Raw genomic sequence first — 23,353 nt, 5'->3', positions numbered from 1 at the left:
TGTCTGCCTCCTTAGCTTCTGACATGGCAGCTCCACTTGTGCTGCAAGGGGAACATGCTGTCGCAGAAAGCTGAGCAGAAAGGTGGGAGAAACATGGGGCTCACCTCATGTATATTCATTTTCTCAAGGATGACAGTCCTGGAAAGCCTGTTGTTCAATGCCTGGAAATACTAAGCTCGTATCTTTTGACCAATTTTTACAGTTGTTTTTAGTGGGTGGCTAAGTCCCAAACCTAAGGCTTAAAGTTGAACTTCTGGCTAAAAGTTTTTTTTTTTTTTTTTTTTTTTTTTTGAGGAGACTCACCCTGTCACCCCACGCTAAGTGAAGTGGTGTAATCTCGGCGGCTCACTGAAACCTCTGCCTCCTGGGTTCAAGTGATTCTCCTGCCTCAGCCTCCTGAGTAGCTGGCATTACAGGTGCTTGCCACCATGCCAATTTTTTTGTACTTTTATTAGGGGCAGGGTTTACCATGTTGGCCCGGCTGTTCTCGAACTATTGACCTCAAGTGATCCACCCACCTCGGCTTCCCAAAGTGCTAGGATTACAGGCATGAGCCACTGTGCCTGGCCATGTATCTTTCAATTTTTGCGACTTGTGGGGAATATACTTGCTTCAGGTCTGTTTAGTGAACCTCCTTGATGGCAAGACCACAAGAAGCAGACCCATCTCTGGAGAACCTCTAGTCAGTCGGTCCTCCCGGCTTGTACCCTGCACTCTGCTATAACTTTGTGATGATGGGGTTGTAGACTTTGTCCAACAATTTTGTGATGTTCATATTTCTAATTCCCAGGAGTCCCAGAATCACTTATGAAACTTATTTACCCAGCTAGCTTGTTTCACTGTACTTATCAAGAAACTTCTGTTCATGTCTTGAAGTTACTCATCTTCTAGCGTGACCTTCAAGCTGAAAGCATGCCATCTGGGTGAGTTCTTGAAAGACACATTGTTTCTGTTTTCTTCTTTCACTGTGTATTCTTCAACGCTTGCCCCTGACAGAAGGTTTCTTCAATCTGAGGAAAACTAGTCTCAGAGAGTGTAGGCAGGTAGTTAAGGTGGGTCATTGCTCTCTTCTTATAAACCTGAATAAGGACATCAAACTGTCTGGTTGTATAAACAGTAAAGAGCTGCATTTGCTTAGTAGGAATAATGAAGTTATACCTGATCACAATGATTATGTCTGCAATGCAAATTTCAATACCAAGGAAAGATGTATGATGTCCAAGAGAAGCAAATTAAACAGATGTTTTGTAATTTTCCTTTAGTGCTTCTACCCATTGTGTCCACATCTTTTTTTCTAAACAAGTGCTCTTGAAAGAAAAACAGAACTATAACTTCACTTTCTGGAATTTGAAATTTATAGTAAAAAATAAAGCAAAGGTAAAAGGTAAAAAGAATTATTATGACTGATGAAGCTGTCATAAAAGTAAGTTGATTTTTGTTTATACTGAGAGTTTCAACAATTAGAATAAAATGACAATATTACTTTTGTCACCACAGGCAAAGATCCAGCATGACTCTCTTGAAAGGGATAATGTTGGAATGTATTTGTGTTTAATAAAACAACTGAGATAGTAAAGGAATTTAAAAAACTCAGTTTGCAGGATATAGCAGGGAATCCAAGAGGAAAAGTGGAACCAAGAAGTAGAAACTTTCTTGTCAAGTATCACATGTATTTTAGTAGCCACTAGAACTAACAATACCAATGTCTGTCTCCCATGCTAAAATATTCCAGGAGTTCAGAAACAGAATTTACCTTGTAAAATACTCTATATATATATGTTTCCAGCATTTAATGTGTGCTTAATAAACACAATGAATAAATAATTGCAATGAATAAAGGAAACAAAACTGTCATTGGAATTTTACTTCTATAGAATGATAAATTTCTTCACAAATGAAAAGAAATAAAGTGAAAAAGAGGGCAAATTAAATACAGACTGTTAATCAAAAAGATGACTTTTGGAAATACCCATAGAATCTATACCTATTACCTGAAATAGAGGTAAATCTTTAAAGAGATATCAGTATTTGTCAAGTAAAGATTTGACTATGCCAAGTTTTTTTCATTCTTGAACTCGCAGAGCTTTTTTCTTCAATTTTTTTTCCCTGACCCATCTGCTTTCCAAGCATTCATAAAACTTAATGTCTAAATAACATCATAATTAAACTCTTTGCAACATCTCAAAGAGAATTCTGTACAAAATACAAGGTATTACATAAACCTAACACAGTAAGTGTTATGGAATGAATTGTATCCTTGCAAAATTCATATATAAAAGCCCTAAGCCCCAGTTCCTCTCCTATATTTGGAGACAGGCCTTTAAAGAAGTGATTAAGTTAAAATGATGCCCTTAGGCTGGGCCCTAATCCAATTTGATTGGTTCTTATAAGAAGAAATGTGGATACACAGCCATCAGGGTCGTGCTCTGCATAGAAACCTATGTGGGGATACAATGAGAATGCAGCTGTCTGCAAGCCAAGGAGAGAGGCATCAGAAGAAATCAAACTCACTGACACCCTGATCTTGGACTTCTAACCTCCTGAATTGTTTAAGCCTCTCAGTCTGTGGTATTTTGTGGTGACTGTCCCAACAAACTAATAAAATAGGTAATGACAGAACATAAATTGCCATATTTATAGTTTTGTTCAAATAATAGTTGACAAAGTTTAATTTCAGTAATGTAACTTTAACTCAGACTAATTTTCTTTATGCTAGGAAGCAAACTACAGGTTATTTCTAGAAAGGTCACTGCATATCCTTTTAATGTAAAAAAAGGCAGTTCAACAGAGAGATAAGTACACATACAGTAAGTACAGGAATATGAAACACAGACTTTCCAGCATATTTTATTAAGAAATCTGACAGAAAATACATTCAAAAGTAAAATTTAAATTTAAATATACAATATGCCAATACTTTTCAATTTTTATTCATTCTAAAAAAGAAAAATAATTTGTTAGTACTCAGACTCATATAATAATTTTGAAGTATCTGCCTATCAAATTCAGTTCTTGACCAATTAAGGTCAAGTAATAATTTTCCTTCAAAACAGAAAATATTAAAATCACCTGTAAAAAATGGTATCATTGTACACTACTAATCATCCCTTTCAAACTGAGCATGTCTTCTTTTTTTTTTTTTTTTTTTTTTTTTTATTATACTTTAAGTTCTAGGGTACATGTGCATAACGTGCAGGTTTGTTACATATGTATACTTATGCCATGTTGGTGTGCTGCACCCATCAACTCCTCAGCACCCATCAATTCATCATTTATATCATGTATAACTCCCCAATGCAATCCCTCCCTCCTCCCCCCTCCCCCCTCCCCATGATAGGCCCCAGTGCGTGATGTTCCCCTTCCCGAGTCCAAGTGATCTCATTGTTCAGTTCCCACCTATGAGTGAGAACATGCGGTGTTTGGTTTTCTGTTCTTGTGATAGTTTGCTAAGAATGATGGTTTCCAGCTGCATCCATGTCCCTACAAAGGACGCAAACTCATCCTTTTTTATGGCTGCATAGTATTCCATGGTGTATATGTGCCACATTTTCTTAATCCAGTCTGTCACAGATGGACATTTGGGTTGATTCCAAGTCTTTGCTATTGTGAATAGTGCCGCAATAAACATACGTGTGCATGTGTCTTTGTAGTAGAATAATTTATAATCCTTTGGGTATATACCCAGTAGTGGGATGGCTGGGTCATATGGTACATCTAGTTCTAGATCCTTGAGGAATTGCCATACTGTTTTCCATAATGGTTGAACTAGTTTACAATCCCACCAACAGTGTAAAAGTGTTCCTATTTCTCCACATCCTCTCCAACACCTGTTGTTTCCTGACTTCTTAATGATTGCCATTCTAACTGGTGTGAGATGGTATCTCATTGTGGTTTTGATTTGCATTTCTCTGATGGCGAGTGACGATGAGCATTTTTTCATGTGTCTGTTGGCTGTATGAATATCTTCTTTTGAGAAATGTCTGTTCATATCCTTTCCCCACTTTTTGATGGGGTTGTTTGTTTTTTTCTCGTATATTTGTTTGAGTTCTTTGTAGATTCTGGATATTAGCCCTTTGTCAGATGAGTAGGTTGCAAAAATTTTCTCCCATTCTGTAGGTTGCCTGTTCACTCTGATGGTAGTTTCTTTTGCTGTGCAAAAGCTCTTTAGTTTAATTAGATCCCATTTGTCAATTTTGGCTTTTGCTGCCGTTGCTTTTGGTGTTTTAGACATGAAGTCCTTGCCCATGCCTATGTCCTGAATGGTACTACCTAGATTTTCTTCTAGGGTTTTTATGGTATTAGGTCTAACATTGAAGTCTCTAATCCATCTTGAATTAATCTTCGTATAAGGGGTAAGGAAAGGATCCAGTTTCAGCTTTCTACTTATGGCTAGCCAATTTTCCCAGCACCATTTATTAAATAGGGAATCCTTTCCCCATTTCTTGTTTCTCTCAGGTTTGTCAAAGATCAGATGGCTGTAGATGTGCGGTATTATTTCTGAGGACTCTGTTCTGTTCCATTGGTCTATAGCTCTGTTTTGGTACCAGTACCATGCTGTTTTGGTGACTGTAGCCTTGTAGTATAGTTTGAAGTCAGGTAGCGTGACGCCTCCAGCTTTGTCCTTTTGACTTAGGATTGTCTTGGCAATGCGGGCCCTTTTTTGGTTCCATATGAACTTTAAAGCAGTTTTTTCCAATTCTGTGAAGAAACTCATTGGTAGCTTGATGGGGATGGCATTGAATCTATAAATAACCTTGGGCAGTATGGCCATTTTCACGATACTGATTCTTCCTATCCATGAGCATGGTATGTTCTTCCATTTGTTTGTGTCCTCTTTGATTTCACTGAGCAGTGGTTTGTAGTTCTCCTTGAAGAGGTCCTTTACATCCCTTGTAAGCTGGATTCCTAGGTATTTTATTCTCTTTGAAGCAATTGTGAATGGAAGTTCATTCCTGATTTGGCTCTCTGCTTCTCTGTTACTGGTGTATAAGAATGCTTGTGATTTTTGCACATTAATTTTGTATCCTGAGACTTTGCTGAAGTTGCTTATCAGCTTAAGGAGATTGTGGGCTGAGACGATGGGGTTTTCTAAATATACAATCATGTCATCTGCAAACAGGGACAATTTGACTTCTTCTTTTCCTAACTGGATACCCTTGATTTCTTTCTCTTGCCTGACTGCCCTAGCCAGAACTTCCAACACTATGTTGAATAGGAGTGGTGAGAGAGGGCATCCCTGTCTTGTGCCAGTTTTCAAAGGGAATTTTTCCAGTTTTTGCCCATTCAGGATGATATTAGCTGTGGGTTTGTCATAAATGGCTCTTATTATTTTGAGATACGTTCCATCAATACCGAATTTATTGAGCGTTTTTAGCATGAAGGGCTGTTGAATTTTGTCAAAAGCCTTTTCTGCATCTATTGAGACAATCATGTGGTTCTTGTCTTTGGTTCTGTTTATATGCTGGATTACGTTTATTGATTTGCGAATGTTGAACCAGCCTTGCATCCCAGGGATGAAGCCCACTTGATCATGGTGGATAAGCTTTTTGATGTGCTGCTGAATCCGGTTTGCCAGTATTTTATTGAGAATTTTTGCATCAATGTTCATCAGGGATATTGGTCTAAAATTCTCTTTTTTTGTTGTGTCTCTGCCAGGCTTTGGTATCAGGATGATGTTGGCCTCATAAAATGAGTTAGGGAGGATTCCCTCTTTTTCTATTGATTGGAATAGTTTCAGAAGGAATGGTACCAGCTCCTCCTTGTACCTCTGGTAGAATTCAGCTGTGAATCCATCTGGTCCTGGACTTTTTTTGGTGGGTAGGCTATTAATTGTTGCCTCAATTTCAGAGCCTGCTATTGGTCTATTCAGGGATTCAACTTCTTCCTGGTTTAGCCTTGGGAGAGTGTAAGTGTCCAGGAAATTATCCATTTCTTCTAGATTTTCTAGTTGATTTGCGTAGAGGCGTTTATAGTATTCTCTGATGGTAGTTTGTATTACTGTGGGGTCAGTGGTGATATCCCCTTTATCATTTTTTTATTGCATCTATTTGATTCCTCTCTCTTTTCTTCTTTATTAGCCTTGCTAGCGGTCTGTCAATTTTGTTGATCTTTTCGAAAAACCAACTCCTGGATTCATTGATTTTTTGGAGGGTTTTTTGTGTCTCTATCTCCTTCAGTTCGGCTCTGATCTTAGTTATTTCTTGCCTTCTGCTAGCTTTTGAATGTGTTTGCTCTTGCCTCTCTAGTTCTTTTAATTGTGATGTTAGAGTGTCAATTTTAGATCTTTCCTGCTTTCTCTTGTGGGCATTTAGTGCTATAAATTTCCCTCTACACACTGCTTTAAATGTGTCCCAGAGATTCTGGTATGTTGTATCTTTGTTCTCATTGGTTTCAAAGAACATCTTTATTTCCGCTTTCATTTCGTTATGTACCCAGTAGTCATTCAGGAGCAGGTTGTTCAGTTTCCATGTAGTTGAGCGGTTTTGATTGAGTTTCTTAGTCCTGAGTTCTAGTTTGATTGCACTGTGGTCTGAGAGACAGTTTGTTATAATTTCTGTTCTTTTACATTTGCTGAGGAGTGCTTTACTTCCAATTATGTGGTCAATTTTGGAATAAGTGCGATGTGGTGCTGAGAAGAATGTATATTCTGTTGATTTGGGGTGGAGAGTTCTATAGATGTCTATTAGGTCCGCTTGGTGCAGAGATGAGTTCAATTCCTGGATATCCTTGTTAACTTTCTGTCTCGTTGATCTGTCTAATGTTGACAGCGGAGTGTTGAAGTCTCCCATTATTATTGTATGGGAGTCTAAGTCTCTTTGTAAGTCCCTAAGGACTTGCTTTATGAATCTGGGTGCTCCTGTATTGGGTGCATATATATTTAGGAGCGTTAGCTCTTCCTGTTGAATTGATCCCTTTACCATTATGTAATGGCCTTCTTTGTCTCTTTTGATCTTTGATGGTTTAAAGTCTGTTTTATCAGAGACAAGGATTGCAACCCCTGCTTTTTTGTGTTCTCCATTTGCTTGGTAGATCTTCCTCCATCCCTTTATTTTGAGCCTATGTATGTCTCTGCATGTGAGATGGGTCTCCTGAATACAGCAGACTGATGGGTCTTGACTCTTTATCCAGTTTGCCAGTCTGTGTCTTTTAATTGGAGCATTTAGTCCATTAACATTTAAGGTTAATATTGTTATGTGTGAACTTGATCCTGCCATTAGATATTAACTGGTTATTTTGCTCGTTAGTTGATGCAGTTTCTTCCTAGCCTCGATGGTCTTTACATTTTGGCATGTTTTTGCGATGGCTGGTACCGGTTGTTCCTTTCCATGTTTAGGGCTTCCTTCAGGGTCTCTTGTAAGGCAGGCCTGGTGGTGTCAAAATCTCTAAGCATTTGCTTATCTGTAAAGGATTTTATTTCTCCTTCACTTATGAAACTTAGTTTGGCTGGATATGAAATTCTGGGTTGAAAATTCTTTTCTTTAAGAATGTTGAATATTGGCCCCCACTCTCTTCTGGCTTGTAGAGTTTCTGCCAAGAGATCTGCTGTTAGTCTGATGGGCTTCCCTTTGTGGGTAACCCGACCTTTCTCTCTGGCTGCCCTTAAGATTTTTTCCTTCATTTCAACTTTGGTGAATCTGGCAATTATGTGTCTTGGAGTTGCTCTTCTGGAGGAGTATCTTTGTGGCGTTCTCTGTATTTCCTGAATTTGAATGTTGGCCTGCCCTACTAGGTTGGGGAAGTTCTCCTGGATGATTTCCTGAAGAGTGTTTTCCAACTTGGTTCCATTTTCCCCCTCACTTTCAGGCACCCCAATCAGGCATAGATTTGGTCTTTTTACGTAATCCCATACTTCTTGCAGGCTTTGCTCATTTCTTTTTCTTCTTTTTTCTTTTGGTTTCTCTTCTCGCTTCATTTCATTCATTTGATCTTCAATCGCTGATACTCCTTCTTCCAGTTGATCGAGTCGGTTACTGAAGCTTGTGCATTTGTCACGTATTTCTCGTGTCATGGTTTTCATCTCTGTCATTTCGTTTATGATCTTCTCTGCATTAATTAGTCTAGCTGTCAATTCTTCCACTCTTTTTTCAAGATTTTTAGTTTCTTTGCGCTGGGTACGTAATTCCTCCTTTAGCTCTGATAAGTTTGATGGACTGAAGACTTCTTCTCTCCTCTCGTCCAAGTCATTCTCTGACCAGCTTTGATCCGTTGCTGGCGATGGGCTGCGCTCCTTTGCAGGGGGAGATGCGCTCTTATTTTTTGAATTTCCAGCTTTTCTGCCCTGCTTCTTCCCCATCTTTGTGGTTTTATCTGTCTCTGGTCTTTGATGGTGGTGACGTACTGATGCGCTTTTGGTATAGGTGTCCTTCCTGTTTGATAGTTTTCCTTCTGACAGTCAGAAGGACTGTCTGTTGGTCTGTTGGAGATTGCTTGAGGTCCACTCCAGACCCTGTTTGCCTGGGTATCAGCAGCAGAGGTTGCCGAAGATAGAATATTGCTGAACAGCGAGTGTACCTGTCTGATTCTTCCTTTGGAAGTTTCCTCTCAGGGGTGTACTCCACCCTGTGAGGTGTGGGGTGTCAGACTGCCCCTAGTGGGGGATTTCTCCCAGCTAGGCTACTCAGGGGTCAGGGACACACCTGAGCAGGCAGTCTGTCCGTTCTCAGATCTCAACCTCCGCGTTGGGAGATCCACGGCTCTCCCCAAAGCTGTCAGACAGAGTCGTTCGCGTCTGCACCGGCTCCAGCTACTTCCCCTGTTGGTCTTCAGCTGTGCGCTGTCCCCAGAGGTGGAGACTACAGAGACAGGCAGTCTTCCTTGAGCTGCTGTGAGCTCCACCCAGTTCTAGCTTCCCAGCGGCTTTGTTTACCTACTTAAGCCTCAGCAATGGCGGGCGCCCCTCCCCCAGCCTCGCTGCTGCCTTGCGGATAGATCGCGGCAGACTGCTGTGTTAGCAGTGAGGGAGGCTTCGTGGGCGTGGGACCCTCCCGGCCAGGTGTGGGATATATTCTGGTGTGCCTGTATGCTTACAGCGCAGTATTGGGGTGGGAGTTACCCGATTTTCCAGGTGTTGTGTGTCTCAGTTCCCCTGGCTAGGAAAACGGATCCCCTTCCCCCTTGCGCTTCCAGGTGAGGCGATGCCTCGCCCTGCTTCAGCTCTCGCTGGTCAGGCTGCAGCAGCTGACCAGCACCGATTGTCCGGCACTCCCTAGTGAGATGACCCCAGTACCTCAGTTGAAAATGCAGAAATCACCGGTCTTCTGTGTCGCTCGCGCTGGGAGTTGGAGACTGGAGCTGTTCCTATTCGGCCATCTTGCTCCGCCCCCGCCGAGCATGTCTTCTTTCAACAGCCATCTTGTGGATTGCATATAAAAGCTAAATTCTACAAATTCAATAGCCACGTTTTAGGTTGAATACTGGGGAATGTAAAGTAGAAATACCAGCACTACTTTGAGTTTTACAATGAATAAAATAATTTCACAACATACTACTTAATTTAATACACACTTTTTCATTCATATGGCAACGAATCTAAATGAACCTTTGTGAATTTATTTTTTAACTTGTAAATACAAAAGAATTGAGAAGACGCACAAGAAAAAGCAGTAACATAAGAAAGAAAAAGTGGATACTTCAGTATGAAGCATGAAACATGCTACACATAGTAAAACAAGACTCAAAAAGCCTGGATTCCGGTCCTGAGTCATTACCATGGAGCATTATTTGGATGTGTAACCTAACTTCTCTGACATTCCATTTCTTTTCTTGAAAAATAAAGGTGTTAGAACTGCTTTAAAATCGTGTGAGTTAATGAGTTAGTGATGTAGAATAAAACAACAAAGAGAAGATTTTAGTGATGTTGGAATACTTTAAAAAAGGAATCATTGAGATTCATGTTTAAGAGAACTAATAACAGCACTTGAACAGTATTGTCATTTAAACTGAATTCAAAAATTATTCCAGTTTTGCTAAGTTAACGCTTACCTAAATAATTATGCTAACTCAGAATTGGAGAGATAAAAGTGACCCTGGAAGTATAATTTTCCCTCTATTAATAAATACCACATGAAAAAAATAGCTGGTATAGTGTCTAGTCTATAATTTAGGAGGTGCCCAGTAGATGAAGCTATTATTTCTATTTGTTTTTGGCAAAGCACTCATTTAAGTAACCATAATTTTGAGTTGTTATTTTTTTATCCTTAGTATTATTTTCCCCTCACAACTTCATGTAACCAGAAGGAATTTGGTAATCATTCCTTCTCTAAGAAAATTAGTAATAAAACTGGATATAGACCAGGTCACAGACTATGGGTTCCAGCTAGAAATCTACTTTTAGCATGAAACAAAACCATAATGAAATAGAATAATCTTTAGAAAAGGTTTATCATGTAGTTTCAAATTTATCGAGCAATGTTAGCATGTAGGCTGTATTTTATTCATAAGGATATCACAAAAAATTTGATTAATACATTGTTAACAAAGATATGCATTGTAGGACTATTTTTATATGAATTAAAAATAAAAAGCTTTGTGAAACTCTATACTTTCAATTTTTTATAAAACAAATAACAATAAATAAAAAAACTGATACCCTATCTTATTTTCTAAGTGATTTACAGTAGTACAGGAAAAACTATGGATTCTGAAAATGTTGGTAATTAAGATTTTACTAACAAAAATTTATAAGGTATACACAGGCAAAACAAATTACCATATGCATATACATTACACGCATGAAGCTTTCTTTATGGATGCTGCAATTACATTATATTGTTATGTTTTCCTGTCAAACTCACAAGACTAAAGCTATTTCTATAATTTATAGGCTGCTCTTCTTATGCAAGATCCAAGGTCACTGTCAGGATCATTCATCTGATTTAGTTTTCAATCAGGAAATAAATTATGAAGCTAGGCTTTGGGTAGATGGGCTAGGGTACTCCAGAGTTTGCTCTAGTTATCCTTCCTTTGAGTCTAGTCTTTGAGGAAGGTAGACTTTCAGATACTATATTATGCTTGAGTGATGGGTACCAAGATGGCATCCATGATCTGACTCTAACACAGAACTTAATCTTTTTTTTTTTTTTTTTTTTTTCCCAGATTATTGTGTAGATAGAACAGGGCCATAACCAAATTATCTGGTTATTAATCATACCATGAATTTGCTTTGGAATCCTTTAGTTTTCTGTAAATTGTATTAAGAGATAAAATAGCATAGTGTTTAAGAGGACAGACCATGGAGTAGGGCTACCTGGGTATAAATCCTGCTCTCATTTATTAGCTGTGCACCAACAAATACATTACTTATATTCAGTTTCCTTATCTGTGAAACAGGGAAACAGTAGTAACTAACCCACTGAGATTATTGTGTGGATTGAGAAAAATTATTTATAAAAAGCTGGCACATGCCAGAAAAATTATAAGATAAAGGCTAAATACATTCAAAAAGCTTATTATAGTCTCAGCTATCTCAGCTGTCCTGTCAGGCAGTTGAAAAAAAAAGGTAGGGTGATTGATTTCCCATGCTTGGGTTAACCATTAAATTGTGACTGCCATTCTGTACCACCCACCCACAGCACATACACACAAACCCACACACACAAACTGACACCAGCAGCAGTTACTCTCAAAGAACAGGTAAAACTCAGGGGCAAACTTTCAGGGCCAAGCTATTTACTCACCTTCCATACAAGGTGGCTCTTTTACTAGTGCAACCCTGGAGGTACTAATTCTTACGTTTTGGCCACTGCGTAACTACCTAAAGTTAAAGCTATAAATGCTTGTATATTGAGGAAGAAGAGGTGGTAAGTTCATGAGATTCAGGATACTTCATAGCAGGTACGAGATCGGACGATAAGGTGAGTTCAGAATGCTCAAGAAGTCCTAATACTTTTGACATCACAGCTTCACGCACAAAATATCAGTCTGGATAGAGAGGTCCTCAGAAGATCTACGAGTTTTTTTTTTCCAACATTTCATTGACATTTTATGTTTTTTGATAGCATATTTTACGTTAATTCTTATAATAAAACTAGATACTAATGTAAGGAGATAAACTAATGTGTTAGTTTTTCAAATGCAAAAACTTTACAGTCTAAAATGGGGCAGTTTTTTCTCCCTTTGAAAGAAGAAAAAAATTGTGACACTAACTTTCCTTATATATACCCAAATCTTGTGATTTAAAAAAACCACACATACACCAAAAGGTTCCAAACAAAGCCAAAGCATATAACAATGGTTCCTGAGGTTTAAAAATAATTATGTGTAACTGTTCTACAACAATTTTGAAAAGTTGAATGAAGCTAACATAACATGCTTTCCCCAAAATACATGACTACAGAAACTGGCATGACAAAAAGTAAAACTCACCAATAAGATAAAAATAAAGCAAGAATGTCATCAAAGAACTATCCTTCCAATAACATTATCAACACTGATAAATTTGCTAATGTAGTCTTTCAAATAGTCAAGCTCAAGTACTCCATGTTACATATTCTATTTAAAACACAGAAAAAAATGGGAAGGTAGTCAGTACATTTAATAAATAGAACCCCAGCACAAAATAAGACAGAACAATTGTTTTTAAAAATTTAATTATGTACAAAGTCCCTTTCATGCAAGATAAAGTCCCTAGGTAATTTAAAAAGTTGTTTAGTAAAATATAAGTAGGAAAATCTTTTCTTTTTGCATAATATGGCAACAAAAGAACCTCTAATGTACTATTAAGATAGAATTACACAATAACTGAAATTGGTTATTAAAGACTATTGTGCCATAGTGCTAGTACATGATTACAGTGATTTAACTATTACCAAAAGAGTCACTAAAAACCCACAAATACAAAGATAAACAATTGATTCTCCATAAATGAAGAGCCCTTTGCCCAAGAATAAACCACCTTATTATAAAAATGACAAGGGGTGAACAGTCAGTCACCGCTAATATGACTAAACAGGGTTCAATTTACAAAATATGCACAAAAATATGTTACTTCTAAGAATTTTTGAAAATTTAAGCATATCTAAAACATTATCAGTTGAGAAAAAGTAAAACTATTCCACTTGCCTAGAAATTCCTCTAATTTGACTGACCTCAAAGAATATCTGCTAGAGGTTTTGGGAGGAAATAATACAATAACTGTATAATAAAAATTTGGAATTTAAATCAAAGATCAAATTTATCCTCTTTTTCTAAAAGTGTTTTTCAAGACTTTAAAAATCTTTGGAGAACATCTGAACTTTCGTGACCTTAAAACCCTAATTTGATTATGTCCTCAAAGTTTGATTATATATTTTGTTCCCTAATTTTAAACTTTGAGAACTTTGGACTGAGTAATTCATCTCAACATATATTCACAAAAACAATCACAAGAAGTAATGCATTTTTTACTTGCAGTGAGGGAGTGGGGGCAGTCCTAGAAAATTCCTATTTAATCTTGCCAAAGGTGGTACGGATTATAGACTAAAAGGGTTAATCTTTTAGAAAACCATTTCCTTGAAATACGGGGTCTTGAAAATATGAGAGAGATGGAATAAAGGTAGAAAAAACACAAATAAAACTATAAACAACTGCTTCAAAACTTGGGAGTATAAAATTGTGCTACTTATGGCATAAATTGAACCCTGCTTTATTTTAAAGTAAAGCAAAAATAAAATTAACAGAGAAATTCACACTGTAAGTCAGAAAAAGAACTGCAACCCAATTGAACTGATTTTTAATAATTATTGCCCCAATGAGTTTAAAAGACACACAGCCCAAGAGATTATTTTTTAGCATAGGAACAACAAATTTACACAAAAATGCAATGCATTGGATAATTTTCCAGTGTTGGGTTAGCACTGCATATAGCAAGGATTAGAAACAAAATAGAAATTTCTATTTCCTACCTATATCATTGGCTACCATCTTGGAAAACTTTCTGCTTTTGGTCTTCACTGAAAATAATATTTTGATATAAAATGTCAAAATCTATTCAAAGTAAACTAAATAAATTAAACATAAAAGAAAATACTTTAAAATCAAGATACTATACCCTTTTCTATAAAATTATTCATTTTTTGTTCATCATCTGAATTGTGTGGTGATGAAGAACCTACACAAATGAAGACAATGGAAGGAACAGGTACATGGTCAGTCATAAACACTGAGTTGTAACAAGAAAAATGTACAAATAAAAAATCTGGTAACTTTTAAAACAAGTTATCACCTAAGTGACCACAAGAAGAGACCATGTATATAGTAAATAACAGTTCTTATACTATTACAGTATAGTAATAAGTAGTGCAACATCTCTCATGGTAGACCCTGGTATATATAAATATTAACTCTATAACAATTTGGCAAAATCTTGGTATATTAGATGTTAGAAAATATATAAGGAAAACTATAAATAGTGTTTAACTGTTTCTTTGAACAAATCTGCAATTCTTGATAGTATTAACTGAATACGGTTTATCTAGCAGAACCAAGATCTTGTACTATAACTTTGCTGATAAAATTTGTTATTTTAGAGTTAGACTGACAGTTTAAAACTATATATTCATTCTACTACATATTATAGAAATCTTTAAAATGTACAATAAGGGATCTTTAAAATAGTGAAGATAATATTTATATTTGCAGGTATGTTCAAATGTCTACCTAAATTTATGGAGGTAAGAAATATTTAATTTTATTTTGGCTGTGACTCCCAATATTATTATATAATGTTACCTAATATTTCTTTAAGATTTTTTGGGTTAAAAATATTTCTAATTTCTCATAGTATTCCTTTAATTTATAACATACATCTTTTATTATAAATGTGATCCTAAGTAGTATTTTCGTTGATCACTTTTGGACAACTATTCTTTAAAGGCACATCTCAATACCTCATCCATTCAATTTTCACAGTCTCCTCAGCTGTAAATCACTTCTCCTCCTTTGAGTTACCTTAATGTTTTATCTATATATTTCTCATATGATGCTAACCACTTAATATCTTATTATTTTAGATTTATGCACATATGACCTTCCTCACTGGAATGAACTTCCAAAAGGCAGGGCCCACATTTGATTCATTTTTGTATCCCTTTTGTAATTAGTGGAGTGTGTTACATGTAGAATTCTCTAAGTAAGTATTTGCTGAATTCATAAAGCTTTTCTGCTAGAGGGAAATACCTAGAATGTAATTAGAAGCAGATAAAAAAGTTTCTTTCTCTGTTTTAAAAATATCCCAGTAAAAGTACTGAATCTTAATGAATCAGGTCAAAATTTGACACCACATATAACACTCCCCAATAAAATTGTACCTCCTTCCTTCCCTTGGTCAAGTGGTGAATGTCCTTGACAGCTTTTCTCTGACCGACTAAAACCTGCCAGCATTGGCAGAACCACTACTTTTATAGTGGTTTTAGAAGGTTACTTTTTTAAAGTCCCTGTTATTTTTTGCTAAACGTCATTTACAGATCCTCATAAATCCCACTTCAAAAAATATCACACAGGTAACACTGAGCTCATAACATTTCCAGGAACAGAAATAGGTATAGTTGTTTTTAATATACTTCTGAATTTAATTCTAAATAATATAATGGTTATATGTTATAAATATTTGAAAATATCACTATCATCTCTACAAAATAGCCACATGAATGCACAAAAATGTATTATTGATACTAGTTTTGATATATTTCATATCAAAGCAATAGCAGGATAACATATCTATACATAATAAAATTAGAAAAATATTTGATATTTTCAAATACAAGAAGGCAACATAGGCTGTAATGTAAATAAAACAGGAGGTTTATTTTTCTTCTAATTAAAAATACTTACTACTGATTGCTATAACTTCTGTGACAGCTCATGTAAAAGCTCCAAAATAGTTTTCTGCTTATCCTATTTGAATATATTTACTAAATTTCTACAATGAAACACAGATAATATCCACAGCTTATTGTTTTTCTAGGACACACAGCATTTAAATCATGAATGCAATTGAAGGCATCATTTATATTATGGTATGGGTGGCCCTGGGTTTTCTTCAGCTTGAAACAACCTAACAGTTAAAAAAATTATTTTAACATGATTTGTTATGTGTGTTTGTGTGTGTGTGTGTGTGTGTGTGTGTATTTGCATGCAGTACTAAACAAATTCCAGTATTACTAAAGTGCTCACTGAAGCAACATGAGTTCTTTGACGTAAAGATCAAATGAAGGTCTTTCCCTTCATTTGTTCAGGATGCATATGTTCAGTAGGCAGAATTAACTTTCTGTTAGGGGGACCACTGGTTTATTTAAAAATAAATGAAAAGGTTAACTATATGCATTACATGGATTTTCTCATGATGATATCTGAAGACAGCTTTGATTTTAATTAACTAAACAGTTGAGATCACAAATCTTAATTGCGAGATTTAAAAGGTTTTCAAAAAAAGTTTCCCTTCATATATGAATTATTTTAAATGAACTCACTGGTTTTGATAAAGCCATATGGCTATTTTATATTTCTATATTTGTCTGCCTCTTAGTATTTATGAGAGACTCATTTTAACTCCCAATCCACTTTTATACATTTCTTCTTTTCCCATAAATACCAACTTATTTTATATTTGCTATATCGGTTTTAATAATCTATAATGCATCACTTAACTATTTTACCTTTTTATATTACTCTCATTGCGGAAACTATTTGAGGCTTGTAATTTAATTACTAATTTTTATGTTTTTAAAAACATGATCCCCGTGTGGCTCTTTTGATTCACTTCAAATTCATCCCATCTGTTATTCTTTTTTGACCATCGCAAATTAGTAGAATTTGCATGTGTTGGCCACAGGGGTAATAATAAATTATTTCTTTATTTATCTATTAGAATGTTAACAGGAATGAAGGTTCAAAAAAGTTACAAATACACAGAGTAAGACAATTAACCCATAATAGATGGCAAAAATTACTATTAACATTTTTTACATGGACAAGTTGAGAAAGACACACACAAGCTATAAAAATGCAGTGTCAAAATTATTTATATTAAAATAGTTTTCCAGAATCTCACTCTACTTTCTATGGTAATACTCTTACTAGTTGTGCATAACTGGTATCTCCTGCTATGTGAAACAACTATTCCCTCTTAAAGTTTGACTTTTTATTAAAAAAACAGTATTTCCTGATTTGTAGAAACCAGTATGTCTCAGAGAATTCTTATGTTTTTCAGAGCATAATCAAAGACTAAACTAAATAAAGGTTTCTATACCTAATGATAAGAATACATGATTTATCAGTGATTTTTTGAAGTCACAATTTTTACTTTGCATTTCAAACATGCTGAGATAGAAACAATGAAATATCTAGATCATCTGAATTTCTGCATGTTAAAACCATTACTTTCCTTTTCACATGGACCAAAGAGCAAAAATATATTTGAAAATGCTGAACCATGTTTGAGTTTCTCTGTTTTGAGAAACAGAATTTACAGGGTTTTTAACCTTTATTTACTTTTTATATTTATATACTTAGATTTAAATATACACTTATCTTCAAATATCACTTGTTCGTTTGTTTCAAAGGGCTAGATGTATCCACTTTTTGAAAGTCTGGCCCAGGATAAAAAGGAGTACTAATTTATTTGGGTTGAATCTTATTAAAACGCATCCTATGGGATTTAACATATTTAAGCATAACATATTACATGTTCCATGTCCAAATTGTCCACCCTGGCTTATATACTTAACATACTGACAAATGCATTTACGTGGATTTGGGAGAAGATGAGAAGGTCAGAACATTATTTTACGTAGTCAGAAGAAGAGTAAGAACTAAAAGATATTACAATTCTAAATTCCAAATTCAGAAATAAACAGTCCTAGGAGACAGAAAACAGTTCCTGCTTCATACTATTCATTCAAACTTAATTCTACCAATGTTAAAACTTATCAGGTACTAATTATGTGAGCAATTCCTCCATATGTTTTATTAGTTTAATGAATAAATTTAAATATGAAGTTTAAAGAACAAGAAAGTCAGAAAATGCATAGATACATTTTAACTTTAAGAAATAATCAACTAGTTTAACATCAGGAAAATGCAACTGTAAAAGGAAAACATCATAAAAGCTTTTGCAGTCTTAGATATAATAAAATATTACACTAAAATGTGAGGGAGTAAAACAAAATACCCTTGTCAATATTTCCCATTCTGACAATTGTTTCTGATGCATTATACCAGCTATGGAAGGATCAAAAACTGTCTTAACAACAGTGTTACTTATGCTATGAATGATCTTTTCACTAGAAAACTGGTGAATAATATTAACTTTATGAAGGATTAGAAAAGGACCAATCCACCAAAATAAAATAAATTCAAGATCGTGTTAATTTTAAGAGGTCTCCAAAAATAATAAAAATAATATTCTTTTGAAATATTAATATATGCATAGGTCACACAAAGACCCATCTATAGATAAGAAATGAGAACTGCTTTAATACAGCTATAAATATATAAGAAATTATTTTCATCATAAATAAAAATACATGTAACTAGTCTATAATTATTCTAATTGACTATACTCATGACTTGATTATAAGTGTTAAACATTTTTTCATAACGTTTAAAGATTGTAGATAACTAAGACATTTGATCCAGTGGTAAGGAGTAAGATATATTTTCTATTAAAAAGGTGTAAATAAAAGAAAGTTAAATAAACAATTACAGGATTCTCAGCAGGTAAACTTTTGGATTTTTATTTAGCACAGCTACATTTCTTTCTGCTTAATCAGAATTCAAAGAATGCAGTTAAGATTTTAAGGATAAATATATGACACAAAAGTTTTTGTAGATGTATTTTAAATGCATCTCTATCAAAATGTACACTGTTATGTTATCTTGGATTTTGTAGAATCATAATTATTAATGAAATTAAAAAAAAACAAATTACCAGAAGTTGGAGACTTGCAGCGATCCTCTGGAACAACAGTCCCTTCACTAATATCACACAGACCGGCTACAAAACAAAAACAAAAAACAAATCAACCCATAAATTTATGTAAGTGCAGTTTTGTCTTTTATTTACAGTACATATTAAACTACCGTCCATTTATTTATTTATTTATTTATTTATTTATTTATTTATTTATTTATTTATTTTATTTTTTTTTTTGAGACGGAGTCTCGCGCTGTCACCCAGGCTGGAGTGCTATGGCCGGATCTCAGCTCACTGCAAGCTCCGCCTCCCGGGTTCACGCCATTCTCCTGCCTCAGCCTCCCGAGTAGCTGGGACTACAGGCGCCGCCACCTCGCCCGGCTAGTTTTTTTTGTAGTTTTTAATAGAGACAGGGTTTCACCGTGTTAGCCAGGATGGTCTCGATTTCCTGACCTCGCGATCCGTCCGTCTCGGCCTCCCAAAGTGCTAGGATTACAGGCTTGAGCCACCGCGCCCGGCCACTACCGTCCATTTAAAAGAACCCAATAAATCAACAGACTGTTGGTATTGATACCATGCTCATTGGGTTTGAGACAGAAATATTTTATATTAAAATACCTCAAACTAATACAGCATTCATCAGTTAAAAATATAATCTACGATAAAATAGAAAGTAAACAATATGATTATAAATTTCCCTGGTGATTGAAGTTATAAAAACCCCTGCAAATTGTATAAACATTATAAATAAACACACATCAAGGGTTTGGACTAGCTGAGCAAGGAGTCACATGTCTGAGCCTTAGAAGTCAGGTGTCACATCGATGAACAGAATGTGTATGTATCACCAGTATCTGCTTTTCTATTACTTTGCTAAAAAGACATGATGTCACATTTCCAACAGTCACTGAGAAAGCTTTCAAAGTAACATTTCCTGAGAACATGAGTACTAAACTGGGCTTCTAAGAAAAGTTTTCTATTTTGAGGCACACATTAGTTTTTTTCATTAGATAGGAAGTTCTTGAATGAGAATTAGTCATTTGTTTGTTTTCTAAGACGGTGTTTCCCTCCGTCACCCAGGCTGGAGTGCAGTGGTGCGATCTCGGTTCACTGCAACCTCCATATCCTTGGGTTCAAGTGATTCTCCTGTCTTGGTCTCACGAGTAGCTGGGACTACAGGAGTGCCCCACCATGCCCGGCTAATTTTTTTGTATTTTCAGTAGGGACAGGTTTCACCATGTTGGCCAGGCTGGTCTCGAACTCCTGACTTCCAATGATCCACCCACCTAGGCCTCCCAAAGGGCTGGGATTACAGATGTGAGCCACCAACCCAGCCTGATAATTAGTACTTTAAAAAAAAATCTTCATCAAACTAATGGTCCTGGAAGAAAACCTGGTTTTTACGGTTCTAAGATGATAGATGTAATTATAGGTATGCATTTAATATTTGATAAAATATGTTTATATACATGTACTCTTTCTTGATAGCACACTGAGACAGAGGATATCTAAACAGTAGTGATAACATACTCCAGTTTTATGATGTGCCTAGTACTGAATAAAAATGATCAAATTTGAAATTTTACCCCCTTGGTATTTTGTCAACTGCTACTAAAAATTATACTTAGGGAAAATCACTTTGAGGTTTCAGTTGAGGGTCTTCATGATATAATAATTACTGAACTTATTGACTAAAAAAATTATTAGACTTATATGATATAGTTATCATTCTTAAAAAGGCCGAGGAAGAAACATTTAGGAGTTGAATTACAGAATGTGGATAGAGAGGATTTCGTTTAGATATTAAACAACTGTTAAATAAGCTAAACATCCATTCAGTGCCTTCTATCTCACCCAAGGTAAAAGTCAAAGTCCAACCCTACTTGGTCGGGTGATGTATACGATCCGACAGTATACTGTATCCTGTTACCTCTCAGACGATCTGCTGTTTTCACTGACTTGCCCACCACTGGTACTCTCTCTTCTCCAGCCACACTGACTCCTCATTGTTCCTTGAACTCACCAGGTGTACTGCTTCAGAGCAAATTGTACTTATTCTCGTGCATGAAATATTTTTTGTTTGATTGTTTTCCCAGACATCCTCATGGTATTATAATAGCTCTCTCATTTCCTTTAAACCTGAAGTCACCTAGACACTCTATTTTATTTTAACACTCCATCATTGATATTTCAAATCCTCCTTCAATTACTTTCCCCCTCAGCACTATTAATGTAATCTACTGTATATTACTTATCTTTTTAAGTGTGTGTCTCTTCCAGTAGAACATGAGTTCCGTGAGGGCAGAGAATTTTGTCTGTTTTGCTGCCTATAATGGTGCATAGCACATGGTAGTCTCAATATTTGTTGAATGTTTGAGTGAATACATGTGAAAGAATTTCATAGCATGCAAGCTAATCTATCCCTTCTATTGCTGCCAGAATCCCTTCAAAAATATTCCTAGCAATACATCTACCCAGGCTCTGCTCAAACATATCTCACTCAACCCAATTAGTTAAGTGGTCTTAAGTGACATTTACTGAGTACTTACTATGTGCCAGATATGGTTTTAAGTGCTTCATTCATTTAACCCTAACAGCAACAAATGAAGTAGACAGTATTCTCATTTTACAGAAGAAGAAACTGAGGCACTGAGTGTTTTAGGCATTTTATATTGGAACAAAAACCTAATTACTTATAGAAAGGGTCCACTTAATTGCCACTCAGAGTTTTTTTTTTTTTCCACTGGTAGAAAAGCTCTGCATGCTTTAGGACAAAATCTGCTTTTTATAATGCCCTGATTTAAAAATGAGGAGAAAATAACATAACATAGACATAGACATAGAACTATAATTTTAACTGTTCTAAACTTCTCACATTAGTATATTCAGCAGTTCTGCCACATTACTGGCACACACGAAGTTGTGGTCAACAGTAACAAAACAACCTCCTGAATGCCAACAACATTCACTCACATGATTAGGTATGCCACATGTGTCCTCTCACTTAATAATCACACCAACTTTATGAGGGAGTCACCATCTGCATTTTATAAATGAGGACACTGAGCCTCAGAGAAATATCCTTTCTAGTATCACAAACTTATAAAAAGAGTGATTTAAACTTAGATGTGCTTAAACAAAATCTCCAATTATGTTTCACACGAACTACTCTTAAGCCAGTGTTTTCTGTTCTATATGTAAACAATCAGTCTTTATAACCTAAACTCAGGACTCAACATGTATTGTTGATAAATCTCATTTCTTTGGTTTAAATTTACTGTTTCTACCTATAAATTATCTTTTTGAGTTGTTACTCTGCCATCAAATGTAATACCTACCTCCCCCTTAAATAGTGACCATTCTGATACGCATATCTTATCTTTCAAAAGTCCAGAGAGGAAGTTACATTTACTATTTGAAATATTCAACAAAACATAATCCTATGTTATTCAACACAATATATGCATTAACTGAGGCATACTACATCAAGGTAATTAGACCACACATTAATCCAGTACCATGGTTTAACTGAGAGGGCTGGCAAATGTTTTCTGTAAAGATCCAAGTAATAAATAGTTCAGGCTTTTTCAGCCAAAATCTCTGTCACCAAATATTCAGCTGTTATGTTGCAGCACAAAAGCAGCTATAGACAACACATAACAAATAAACATGTTATTTCTCCAATAAACCTGTATGTACAAAATCAGGCACTAGGCTGGGTTTTGGCCTACAGACAATAGTTTGCTGACTCTTGGTTTAATCAATCTTTCCATCATTAAACTGAAATAGGTATTTAGGTCACTTCTACCTGTCTGGTTCACAAAAATATCCTAAAATTAATTTTCAAATACCTCATTAACTTCAGGCAACATTAGGTCAACAGGCTGCCATAAGTCATCAATGTAGTTACAAGATTAAAAAAGTAAAATTGATTTTGCTACAACTTACTTTTAGTGAACTTCTGCTGACTTCTATCGGTCATTTCTATTTTCTATATGCATATAGCAACTCATTCTAGAATTCTGACTAATTTGTGCCTCAAATCAACTGAAATGTAAAACGTTTGACCTTCACCAGCTGGGGATACCTTTTAAATTCACCAATTATCTTGATATTCTTTTTATTATCGCTTGGTCTACCTCATTTATATAAAGGACCTTAGGCTTTAGTTTCTCTTATTATAGCTTTCATACTTTTCGGAGAGGAAAATGATTCTTCTTAATGTAGCACTCAGAATCAAAGTTACTTAACTCTACTTAAGTAGAATTACTAATTCTAATATACACACAATCATTAGTAATATACACACAATCATTAGTAGATGTAATACACACACAATTAGTAGTTTTATCATTCTACTGAATCATAAAACGACCAGCAAAACAAGATACATATTATTCAACAGTTCATTTTTAGTAGAATCAGATTTTTAGCAGATATGAGTAGCTGAAATACTTCATTACT

The 23,353-nt window shown here is 35.4% G+C and overlaps 1 protein-coding gene across 4 annotated transcripts in view; it reads right to left on the bottom strand.

Moving 5' to 3' along the window:
- Positions 1-23,353, bottom strand: part of STXBP5 (syntaxin binding protein 5) — a 206,467-nt gene that overhangs the window by 43,424 nt on the left and 139,690 nt on the right. For 2 of the 4 annotated variants that reach the window (XR_004056799.1, XM_010386921.2), the window contains exons 19-21: positions 18,905-18,970; positions 14,027-14,086; positions 13,881-13,928 (exon numbers count right to left, since the gene is read on the bottom strand). Coding sequence is in view for 3 of the 4 variants with exons in the window: in XM_010386921.2 (XP_010385223.1) it covers positions 13,881-13,928; positions 14,027-14,086; positions 18,905-18,970 (174 nt within the window). In the remaining variant the exon portion in view is untranslated. The remainder of the gene's footprint in view (positions 1-13,880; positions 13,929-14,026; positions 14,087-18,904; positions 18,971-23,353) is intronic. The other 2 variants (XM_010386928.2, XM_010386930.2) reach the window with 2 other exon arrangements.

Source organism: Rhinopithecus roxellana, chromosome 4, assembly GCF_007565055.1.
Source record: "Rhinopithecus roxellana isolate Shanxi Qingling chromosome 4, ASM756505v1, whole genome shotgun sequence".
Lineage (NCBI taxonomy): Eukaryota > Metazoa > Chordata > Mammalia > Primates > Cercopithecidae > Rhinopithecus > Rhinopithecus roxellana.
The sequence above is the reverse complement of the archived record's forward strand: the minus strand, read 5'-3'. Positions and strand labels throughout refer to the sequence as shown.